At 61.5% G+C, this 11,916-nt stretch overlaps 1 protein-coding gene across 1 annotated transcript; it reads right to left on the minus strand.

Moving 5' to 3' along the window:
* Window positions 1-451: 451 nt before the first annotated feature.
* On the minus strand, window positions 452-1,971 carry NDUFB11 (NADH:ubiquinone oxidoreductase subunit B11). Its single transcript, XM_050984607.1, has 3 exons — window positions 1,785-1,971; window positions 1,188-1,318; window positions 452-657 (listed from the first exon to the last, which is right to left on the minus strand). Exons 1-3 carry the CDS (start codon window positions 1,935-1,937, stop codon window positions 534-536), a joined length of 408 nt encoding a protein of 135 aa, XP_050840564.1. The 5' UTR covers window positions 1,938-1,971; the 3' UTR covers window positions 452-533.
* Window positions 1,972-11,916: the final 9,945 nt, after the last annotated feature.

Genomic DNA, 11,916 nt, shown 5'->3' on the forward strand with positions numbered 1-11,916 from the left:
CAGGAACCTATAGAAGCCTAAGGGGGACCCCAGAGCCACAGGGGACTACACACGGGCGTGGGGAGGACCTGAGGGGGCTATAGGGGACCGAGGGGGGGGTCTACAGCAGCCAGGGGGAGCGTGGGGAGCCTCGGGGGTCTCCAGGGCCCTAGAAGGGCTGCCTGGCAGGTTGTGTGCGGCTTGAGTTGCTGTAGGGGGCCATGGGGGGCCTATAGGGCCTGTGGGAAGCTATAGGGAAACATGGGAGGGGCTGTGGGGACCAGGGCGCCATTTCCGCGTGGTGTCGCTGTCTGGTGACGTCATATGGCCGCAAGATCCGCTGGGAGACATAGTCTCTTAAACGCAGAGCGCCATTTCCGCAATGTGTCGCTGCTTGGTGACGTCACGCGACCGCAGGGCGCCCTGGGAGGTGTAGTTTATTGTTCCTCCCCCCAAAATAATAGGCGCAGGATTCGGGAGGGACTCAGAATTTTATTCACAAACCAACACCGGGGTCCGGGGCCACTCTGGGAGGGCGGTTGAGGGTCCGAGGGTCACTCCGGGGGGGGCAGAGGGAGGCAATTGGGGTCGTAGTAGTTGGAGGTGAGCAGGGGCTGCCCCCGGCACTCCCGCTCCCGCACCAGGATCTCGGCCTCGCGCCTCGCCCACTGCTGCAGCCTGCAGGGGAGGGGATGGACAGGTGAGCTTGACACCTTGGGGATCCATGGGGACATCCCAAACTCCCTGCCAGGTGTCCAAATTCCTCCCTCCTCAAAGGCCCAGGTGTCCCTATAGGTCCCCATACACCCCCCAGAGTCCAACGTAACCCCCCCCAGCCTCCTATAGCCCCCACAGGGCTCTGTACCCACCTCAATCCTCTCCCAGGTCCCCCATGGGCTCCTACAGACATCCCCAGAGCTGCCAAGGGCCTTACAGACCCCCAAACCCCCAAAGAATTCATAGAAACCCCCATATGCTGTACAAGGGGTCTTGGTCTCCAAATCCCCTTGGAAGCTCCTATAAAGCTCTCATGAGACCCTACAACACCCACAGACCCCCCCCAAAAAAACCACATAGACCCCAAAATTGGAGTTGAGAGCCCCTCCAAAGCTTCCCCACAAGCTCCCTTTGGGAGAGCCCCAAAAGCTGTCCCCCTCTCTCCCTTTCACCGTGGGAGATTTCCTAGGTGAGACCCCCTGATCACAGACCCGTAGTCGGGCAGGTAATGCACGAAGACGGAGCCCAGGACGATGGCGATGGAGATCCCAGCCACGAAGGCGGCGCGCATGTTCAGCGCGTCGGCGTCGGGGTCGGCCGAGAAGCCATGATAGTCGGGGTTCTGTGTGGGGGAGGGTCCTGTGAGCCCCCAGCCCCACCCAGGTGTGTCCCACCCCCTCCTCCAGGACACCCAGGTGTGTCCCACCCCCTTCTCAGGAGCACTGGGCCAGAGGAGCCCTCTGTCCCCCTCATAAATCCCAGCACGGGCCACGCCCCTCCCTGAGACACACCCGTTGTTTCCAATTGTGTCCCCCCATTTAAGATCAAAACACGCCCCCTTTTGACCCCTCCCCTTAATAGCCCCGCCCCAAATTAGGCCAGCCCCACCAAGCCCCGCCTTTTCACAACGCCATATTACCAAAGCTCCGCCCACAACCTTTAAACCACGCCTCCTGCAAATTACACCACACCCTTTCTTGGCCCTGCACATGAAGCCCCGCCCCAAATAGGCCCCACCTATGACCACGCCCCATCACCCCCACACAAACCCCGCCTCGCCCCTTTCCGATTTGCCCTTGGCCGCTCACCTTCCTCTGCGCCACCAACATCGGCTCCTCCTCGTGCGCCTCGGCCCCGAGCGGCCGCGGCAGCGCCACGGCCCCGGGCGACCCCGCCGAGCGACCCCGAGCTCCGGCGGGCAGAGCCCGCAGCGCCCGCAGCGCCCGCCACAGCGCCGCCATCTTGCCCCGCCGCTTCGCCTCGCCTCTTCCGCTCAACCCGGCCAATCGCCACCTCGCATTGGTGTTTCGTCTAGACCCTGCGTCGCACAGCCAATCACAGCGCTGTGATTACTTTGTCCCGCCCACATATTTAGAATATCACCGCTCACTTTTGCTCCTCAGCCAATCCTAGCTGGCCGTAACGCTGCACCGCCTACTCTAAGCCTGGACCAATAAGAGCTCGGGGCTTTCGGACTGGCAGGAACACTGACCAATGCGAACGCGGAAAGGGCGGGCGCGCGGGACGGGCCTGGCTGAGCGGGAGCGGCGCCGCCATTTTGGTGCCGGAGAGCGGCGGCGGCAGCGGCGCCGGGGAAGGTCGGGACGGCCGTGAGGGGCGGGACGGGCCCGGCCGGGCTGGGGAGGAGTCTGTGGGGAGGGAAAGGGCCGACCGGGAGGGGAGGGCCCGACCGGGAGGGGCGGGGCTGGACGAAACTCCCGGTGCAGTTTGTGAGGGAGGGGGGTTGTGAGAACGGGACCTGGGGCTGTAATTTTAATGCTAATTAGGAGGTGGGGTATTGTATGTTAATTAGAGGGCGTGGCGCACTATGCTAATTAGGGGCGGGGTATGAGGGTGGTCCCGTCTGCTCCTCCTGCCCTGCATAGGGCCCAGTGGCTCCCAGTTCATCCCAGTTCCATCCTCCTTTTCACCATTTTGACCCTCCCAATTTGCCATCAAATTTTCCATTCCTTCCTCCCAGTCCATCCCAGTAACGCCCAGTTCCTCCCAGTCTGACCACTTGCTGCCCTCACAGGTGCTGGCAGCATGGAGTACGAACGCAGGTGAGGGGGAACCTGAGGATCCCCAAAATTCGGGATTGGGGTGGGGGGAATATCTGAGCAGCTCTTGAGGACCCCAAGAAATGAAATTTAATACTTTGTGGAGGTAGGGGACATTTAGGGGCACCTCAGGGGGTATTTGGGGATCCTATGGTTGGGGAGTGAGGGGACATTTGGGGACCGCTGAGGGCAGAGGGGACTTTGGGGACCCCGGAGGGTGGAAGGAGCCGTTTGGGGTTCAGGTTTGGGGTCCAGGATTTGTTGTGCAGATTTGGGGTGCAGATTTGGGGTCCAGGATTTGAGGGGCAGATGTGGGGTCGAGAATTTGAGGTGCAGATTTGGGGTTCAGATTTTGGGGACCCCCAGAGCTCTGGGCCCCCCTTACCCTCATCCCCCCCCCCCACCCAGGGGTGGCCGTGGGGACCGCACGGGGCGGTATGGGGGCGCCCCTCCCCCCTCCGAGGACAGCTCCCGCACCCAGCGGGATCACGACTATCGCGACATGGACTACCGAGGCTACGGGGGACCCCCCGAGGGGCCCCCTGCTACCGGGAACCCCCCTCAGGTGGGTGCTGGGAGCCTGTTGAGTTTTATTTTCGATTTTGTTGAGTTTAAAGATGTGTTTTGTTTGGAGCAAAATATTCATTTTTCATGTAATTTTATAAGTTGTAAGTTTTGTAATATATCAATGTAATAAGCTAAAAATATAGTAAAAAAAAAAAGTGTTAAGTAACCAAATATAAATAGCAAAAATGAAATAATAAAATATATAGACGTATTTAAAAGAGCTGCAATAAATAGAACGAAAGTAAGTTTTACAAGGTCTTCCAAGCATAAGCTGTTTGATTAAGAAATTATACTTGAATTGTTTTTATTTCTAATTGAGTGTCTAATTGCGGTTTGTAATGTGAAGTTTTTTACCTAATTCTAAAGCTTTACTTAAATTTATTATGAAGAGGGTGATGAACAAAGACTAACTTTGGTTTTAAAACACTTGTTTTATATATATGCTACTATATTATAAACCTTCAGTGTTTTTTATTATATGATGTGTGGTTTTATTTAAATTATGCATTAAAATTTCACTTTATTATAATTACTCTGGAAGTTTTCTTTACGATTTCAGGTTAATTGCAATATTTTTTTAGGATTTAGTATTGGTATAGAAAAGTGAAATTTCCAGTTGGTAGGGCTCTAACAGCACCCCTCCCTCCCCCGTTCCAGGCATCCTACGAGAGCACGGAGCCCCCCCGGAAGCGGGAGCCGCCCCGGGAGCCTCCCCGGGAGCCCCCGGCGCTGCCGTTCGGCGCCGACGGCGATTACCGGGACCAGGATTACCGGGAGGGCGCCGAGGAGGAGCCGCGGGCCAGCACCATCGTCATGCTGCGCATGCTGCCCCAGGCGGCCACCGAGAACGACGTGAGCCCCGCCCCCAGCTGCGATGGCCCCACCCCTTTTCATGATAGCCCCGCCCCCAGCTGGGATGGCACTTCTGGAATGGCTCCGCCCCCTACCTGGGATGGTCTTGCCCCACCTAAGGTGGCCCTGTCCAAATTTTGGTTAGCTCCGCCCCTTTTTGAATGGCCACACCTCTCTTTGCCGTGGCACCGCCCCCTACCATGGTGGCCCCACGGTCCCTCCAGGCACAGTCCCCGTGTCTTAGGTGACAAGGCCACTGTCCCCATGTCCCCCTGGGTGCTGTCCTCCTGTCCCACGTGACGTGTCCCTGTGTCCCCATGGGTGCTGTCACCATGTCCCCATGTCCCTGTGTCCCCATGGGTGCTGTCACCGTGTCCCCATGTCCCAGTGTCCCCACAGATCCGGGCACAGCTGCAGGCGCAGGGGGTGCAGCCCCGTGAGGTGCGGCTGATGCGCAACAAATCCTCAGGTGAGTCTCACCTGGGCCCCTCCCCTGCTCCCCTGGGCCCCTCCCCTGCTCACCTGGGCTCTCTTTAGGGTGGGGGGTGGGGTCGCCCTGACATCTGGGTCCCTTGGAGGGTGGAGGGTCCCTGCCCTGCCCATGCCAGGGGGCACCTGGGGGGGGGGAAGGGGTCCTGTTCCTTAGGGGCACCCAGGGGTGTCTGTCCATTCCTTAGGGGCACCCAGGGATGCTGGTTCCAGTTCTAGGGGCACCCAGGGGTGCCTGACCCCTCTTTAGGGGCACTCAGGGGTGCTGGTTCCATCCTTAGGGGCACCCAGGGGTGTTAGCCTCAACTTTAGAAGCACCCAGGGGTGCTTCTGGCAGGCATAGAAGGCACCCAGGGGTGCTGTACTGACCTGTGAGGGTACCAGGGCTGCTGATCCAATTTCTAGGGGCACCCAGGGGTGCTGATCTTCTTTTTAGGAGCACCCAGGGGTGCCTGTGTCCTTCTCAGGAGCACCCAGGGGTGCTGGTCGCATCCCCAGGGGCACCCAGGGGTGTCAGTTCCCTCCCTAAGGGCACCCAGGGGTGCCTGTCCTCTCTCTGCTGACACCCAGGGGTGTCAATTCCCTCGCTAGGAGCACCCAGGGGTGCTGGTCCTGTCCCCAGGGGCACCCAGGGGTGCCAGTGTCATCTTTAGGGGCACCCAGAGGTGCCAATCCCTTCCAAGGGGCACCCAGGGGTGCCTGTCCCCTCCACTGGGGCATACAGGGATGTTTCTGCCAGGCTTAGGGGGCACCCAGGGGTGCTGGTCCCATCTTTAGGGGCACCCAGGGGTGCTGCACCAGACTGGAAGGGCACTATGGCCGCTGATCCCATTCCCAGGGGCACCCAGGGGTGCTGGTACCATTCCCCAGGGGCACCCAGGGGTGTCTGTCCCCTCCCTAGGGACACCCAGGGGTGTCTGTCGCCTCCCCAGGAGCACCCAGGGGTGCCTGTCCCCTCCCCAGGAGCACCCAGGGGTGCTCATCATTTCCACAGGGGCACCCAGGGGTGCCAGGTTTGTCTTTAGGGAGCACCCAGGGGTGCCCATCGTGTCTGTAGAAACACCCAGGACTGCCTGTCCCCTCCCTAGGGGCACCCAGGGGTGCCAGTCTCATCTCTAGGGACACCCAGGCATGCTGCACTGGACTTGGGTGCACCCAGGGGTGCTCGTGCCCTTCCTAGGGGCACCCAGGGATGCCAACATCATCTCTAGGGGCACCCAGAGGTGTCTGTCCCTTCCTCAGGAGCACCCAGGGGTGCTGATCCCCTTCTCAGGGGCACCCAGGGGTGGTGCACCAGACTCAGGGGGCACCCAGGGCTGTTGATCCCATTTTAGGGGCACCCAGGGGTGCCATTCTTGTCCTTAGGGAGCACCCAGAGGTGCTCTTTGCCTCCTCAGGAGCACCCAGGGGTGCTTGTCCTGTTCTTAGGAGCACCCAGGGGTGCCAATCTCTTCTCCAGGGCTGCCAGTCCCTTTTTAGGAGCACCCAGGGGTGCTGTGCCAGACTCGAGGGGCACTCAGGGGTGCCAGATCCAAAGCCAGGGACACCAGACCTCTTCCTGTCTTCAGCTTTAAATGGCACCCAGGGGTGCCAGACCCTTCCCCAGGGGCACCCAGGGGTGCCAGACCCTACCCCAGGAGCACCCGGGGTGCTGAGCCCAGTCTGGGGGCACCCAGGGCTGCTTGTCCCCACCCTAGGGGCACCCAGGGGTGCCAGCCCCCTCCCCAGCCCCCTCGCAGGACCACCCAGGGGTGCTGAGCCCAGCTCAGGGGGCACCCAGGCTCTGGAGGGGCACCAGGAGCACCTGTAGGCTTCACCTTGAGGGTCCCCCAGGGGTTCCAGCACCACCCGTGGGTGCCCTGCCCCCACCCCAGCGGGTCCTTGGGTGCCCACCCCCCAGGGGGTCCCAGAGCACCCATGGGTGCCCCCCATCCCCCCCTCCCCCATGGCCCATTCCAGGTCAGAGCCGTGGATTCGCCTTCGTGGAATTCCATCACGTGCAGGAGGCGGCCAGGTGGATGGAGGCCAACCAGGTGGGGGAGGGGCCAGCAGGTGGGGGAGGAGCAAATAAAAAGGGGGAGGGGCCTGCAGGTGGGGGAGGAGCAAATAAAAAGGGGGAGGGGCCAGCAGGTGGGGGAGGAGCATATAAAAAGGGGGGGGCAACAGGTGGGGGAGTGGCCAACAGGTGACTGAGGGGCCAACCAGGTAGGGGAGGGGCCAACAGGGGTGTGGCAACCAAAAGGGGGAGGGGCCAATTAAAAGGGGGTGGGGCAACCAGGTGGGGAGGGACCAATGAAAAGGGGAAGGGGTGGAGGTGGGGGAGATGCCAAGCGGGTGGGGGAAGGGCAAGGGCAGGGTTTATGGGGTGGTATTGGTCTGTACTGGTCCATACCAGTTTGTACTGGTCTATACTGGTCTGTACTGGTGGCCGTGTCCCCGTGGTGGAGGATGGGCACTGGGGTCTGCTGCGTTTCCCAGTGTTCCCAGTACAGCTGCTGGTGCCATCTGGGATGAGCTCTGGTGCCCCCCTGGTGCCCCTTAGAACAGCTCCTGGTGTCCCCCCAAATTCCAGCCCTGGCACCTCCCTGGGTCATGTCCTGGTGCCCCCAAATTCCAGCCTGGGTGCCCCTCTCATCCCAGTCCTGGTGCCCCCCAGTTTGTGTCCTGGTGCCCCCCAGTTCCAGCCCTGGTGCTCCCCAGATTTGTGTCCTGGTGCCCCCCTTGGTGCCCCCAAATTCCAGCCCTGGTGCTCCCCAGATTCACATCCTGGTGCCCCTTAGGACAAGCTCTGGTGTCCCCACCTCAAACCTTGGTGCCCCCAAATTGAGCCCTGGTGCACCCCAGGTTTGTGCCCTGGTGCCCCCCCTGTGCCCCCCTGGGCCAGGCTGGGGCACTGCCTGTCCCTGTGCCCGCCCTGACCCCCCTGTGCCCCCCAGGCCGGGCTGACCCTGCTGGGGCACCGCGTGTCCCTGCACTACAGCGACCCCAAACCCAAAATCAACGAGGACTGGCTCTGTGCCAAGGTGGGTGGCACTGGGAGGGCACTGGGAGGGCACTGAGGGGAATTTGGGGGGGTCCTGAAGGGATTTTGGGGGGGATCCTGGGGATTTTTGGAGGAGTCCTGGGTGGCTTGAGAGGTTTTGGGGTGCTGCAGTTTGGGGTGCTGCATTTTTGGGGTGCTGCATTTTTGGGGTGCTGCAGTTTGGGGTGCTCTGGGGGTGGGTTTGGGGGGGCCAGAGCAGTTTTGGGGTTTGGCATTTTTGGGGGTGAGACAGTTTTGGGGTGTTACAAATTTGGGGTGTGATGGTTTTTGGTGGGGCTGTGGTTTGGGGGGAGTTGGGGGCAGTTTTGGGGTGAGATATTTTGGTGTGTGACATTTTGGGGTGCTGTGTTTTTGGGGTGTGGCATTTTTGGGGTGTGACATTTTTGGGGTTCCCAGTGTGGGGTGCAGAACTTCAAGCGCCGTGAGAAATGTTTCAAGTGTGGCGTCCCCAAAGCCGGTGAGTGACCCCAAATCCCAAGATTTTACCCCAAAACTTTGAGGGACTCCTGCCCAAAATGCCCTAAAGTGCCTGAAACGCTCCAAAATTATTGGGGTGTGCCCAACATATAGGGGACCCGCAGGTTTTGGGGTTGACTCCTTAGTTTTGGGGTTTGATCCCTGATTTTGGATTTTTTGGGGTTTTTTTGGGGTTCAGTCCCTGGTTTGGGTTTTTTTGGGAGCGGTTTCAATCCCTGATTTGGGGTATTTTGGGTTGTTTTGGGGGGGATTTTTTTAGGGTTCCATCCCTGATTTGGGGTGTTTTTGGGGGGCCTTTGGGGTTTTTTGGGGAGGTTCAATCCCTGATTTTGGATTTTTTGGGGGGGATTCAATTTCTGATTTTGGGGGTTTTTTTGGGGGGGTCGGTTTCTGATTTTGGGGTTTTTGGGAGGTTCAATCCCTGATTTTGGGGTTTTTTGGGGTTTTTTGGGGTGCAGAGGCCGAGCAGAGGGGTCCAGGGGGTCCCCGGCCGGAGCTGGTTCCAGGTGGGGGAGGGGGTCTCCTGCCCCTCCCCCAGCCCTACGGCCCCACCCTCGGGGGTCCCCCCGGGGGGTCCCAGGGGGGCACCGAGCCCGGAGCTGACAACGCCAACGACAGTGAGTGCAGGGCTGGGGGGGTTGGGATTTTTTGGGGAAGTTTTTGGGATTTTTTTAGGGTTTTGGGATGGATTGGGGGTCCTGGGGGGTTTGGGGGGGTCTGGGGTCTTTGTGGGGGAGGGGCTGGAGGGGATCTTGGGGGAGGACTGGAGGGATTCAGGTGTCCTTAGGTGTTTGTTCAGGTGTCCATAGGTGCGCCCAGGTATCCCCAGGTGTGCCTAGGCATTCCCAGGTGTGTTCAGGGGTGTCCAGGCGTGCCCCCAAGTATTCCCAGCTGTTCCCAGGTGTGTCCAGGTGTGCCCCCAGGTATCCTGAGGTGTGTTCAGGTATCCCCAGGTGTGCTGAGGTGCCTCCAGATGCATCCAGGTGTGCCCAGGTGTCCCTGCTAGGCCTCCAGCCATCATCCTGTGGAACCTGCACCACCAGAGCAGCCTGGAGTCCATCCTGGCTTCCCTTGCCCCCTTCACCAGGTGTGCCCAGGCACCTCCAGGTGTGCTCAGGTGTGCCCAGGTGTGCCCCTAGGTATCTCCAGGTGTGCCCTCAGCTGTTCCCAGGTGTGCCCAGGTGCTCTCAGCTGTGCCCAGGTGTGGTCAGGTGTGCACCCAGGTGTGCTGAGGTGCCTCCAGGTGCGTCCAGGTGTGCCCAGGTGTCCTTGCTGTCCCCCCAGCCATCATCCTGCGGAACCTGCACCCTCAGAGCAGCCTGGAGTCCATCCTGGCCGCCCTGGCCCCCTTCGCGGCGCTCTCGGCCGCCAACGTGCGCGTGATCAAAGATCGGCAAACGCAGCTGAACCGCGGCTTCGCCTTCGTGCAGCTCAGCACCATCGTGGTACTGGGGCTGGGGGCGTGGGGGGACTGGGGGGGACTGGGGGAGACTGGGAGGGCTGGGGGGACTGGGAGGGATGGGGGAGTATGGGGGGACTGGGAGGAGAATGGGGGGACTGGGAGGGACTGAGGGGACTGCGAGGGGAATGGGAGGGGATGGAAGGGCTGGGAGGGATGGGGGAGAATGGGAGGGATGTGGGGACGGGGAGGAAATGGGGGGACTGGGAGGAATGGAGGCACTGGGGGAGAATGGGGGAGCTGGGGGGAATGAGAGGCGCTGGAGGGACTGGGGGGACTGGGAGGGGAATGGGGGGACTGGGGGGATGGGAGGGACTGGGGGGGCTGGGGGGGACTGAGGGGATGGGATTGTGGGACTGGGGGAGTTGGGGGGAAATGGGTTGGAATGGGAGGGACTGGGAGGAATGGAGGCACTGGAGGGACTGGGGGAGAATGGTGGGAACTGGGATGAATGGAGGCACTGGAAGGGACTGGGGGGGCTGGGGGAGCTGGGAGGGACTGGGAGGAATGGAGGCAGTGGGGGAGAGTGGGGGGGAACTGGGAGGGCCTGGGGGCATTGGGTGGAACTGGGGGCACAGGGAGGGAGTCAGGGAACTGAGGGGATTGGGGGGGGATTGGAGGGACTGGATGGGCTGGGAGGGACTGGACGGACTGGGAGGGACCAAGGGGGGTGGGAGCACCTGGAGCCTGGTGCCCCCTGCCCATGCCCTGCCCATCCCCCCGCAGGAAGCTGCACAGCTGCTGCAGATGCTGCAGGCCCTGCACCCACCCCTGCACATCGATGGCAAGAGCATCAATGTGGAGTTCGCCAAGGGCTCCAAGAGGTGAGGGGGCGTGGCACCGCACCTGGGCGTGACACCGTGTCCAGGTGTGGCACTGCACCTGGGCGTGGCATCACACCCAGGCGTGACACCGCACCTGGACACTGGCCCTGCCCCCATTTTGGCATCTTCATACGCCTGGCAGAGGTCCCAATCCTTGGCCCCACCCTTGACCTGGCACAGTCACACACCTGGTGCAAGCCCCGCCCCTTAGGTCCTCCTCTGGCGCTGCACCTGCCACAGGCCCCACCCACAGCCCAAGCCCCACCCACAGCCCCAGCCCAGTACCTGTGGCTGTTCCAATCACTTAAGCCCCACCCAATCCCTTAAGCCCCACCCAACACAGGCCCCACCTCCACTGTCCTTTGGCCCCTCCCACCCAGCCCCTCCCAGGCCTCAGGCCACACCCCTGACATGAAACTCCACCCCCAGGGACGTGCAGGGGGCGGGGCCTGGGGAGGGGCCCCCCCGCGCCAGCGCCGCCTCTGTCGCCTCCACGGCCATCGCTGCTGCCCAGTGGGCTCTGTCACAGGTGAGGGCATGCCTGGGCAGGTGAGGGGCACTGTCACAGGTGAGGGCACACCTGGGCAGGGGAGGACACACCTGGGCAGGGGAGGGGCATTGTCACAGGTGAGGGCACACCTGGGCAGGGGAGGACACACCTGGGCAGGGGAGGGGCATTGTCACAGGTGAGATGCACGCGCATTGTAATGTATAAAATGATACATTATTATTAAAAAATAAGATATTTTCTTTTAAGTTTATATTTGTAAGTGTGAGAAGTTTAAAATTCTCCAGCTCTAAAATCTCAACGTTTCCCCCCAGGCTGCGCCCGGTGGGGACACGCCCTGGGCGGGAGGGGAGGAGCCCAGCACTGACTTCAGCAGCTTCTACCAATCAGAGGAGCCCTTCCCCGCGCCTGGCCCCGCCCTCTACAGCCCCGCCTACCTGAAAGGAGCCTCGGCTCCGCCCTCCGGCCCCACCCTGCCAGGCCCCGCCCCTGCCAAGGCTGATGGCCCCGCCCCTGGTGAGTGCTGGCACCAATCCAGGTGTGGTCCCTGTTCTCAGGTGTGACACCTCCCCTCCCCAGTGCCCCAGGTGTGACTCTTCCCCCCCCCAAGATATTCCCAGGTGTCCCCAGGTGTGTCCCTCCCCTCCCCCCAATGACATCACCTCCCGAGCTTTTGGCGCCCCCTGCAGGCCCGGAGGAGCCAGCCCAGGACCCCGCGGGGGGAGGGGGAGGGGCAGGAGGGGGGGGGCCCTTCCCCCCCCGCGCCCCCCCTGGCGCCACCCCCTACCCCTCCCCCACCGCCGAGACCCCCGCTGCGACACCCTCGGGAACCCCCGGCCAGGTGGGACCCCAAAAATTATGGGGGGGGGGGGAAGGGGTCCTGGAAGGGAGGGGGGGAACCCCAAAAATTGGGATGGGGTGGGGGGAGGGGAAGGAAAAGG

The sequence above is a fragment of the Serinus canaria genome, chromosome 25, assembly GCF_022539315.1.
Source record: "Serinus canaria isolate serCan28SL12 chromosome 25, serCan2020, whole genome shotgun sequence".
In the NCBI taxonomy this organism is placed as follows: domain Eukaryota; kingdom Metazoa; phylum Chordata; class Aves; order Passeriformes; family Fringillidae; genus Serinus; species Serinus canaria.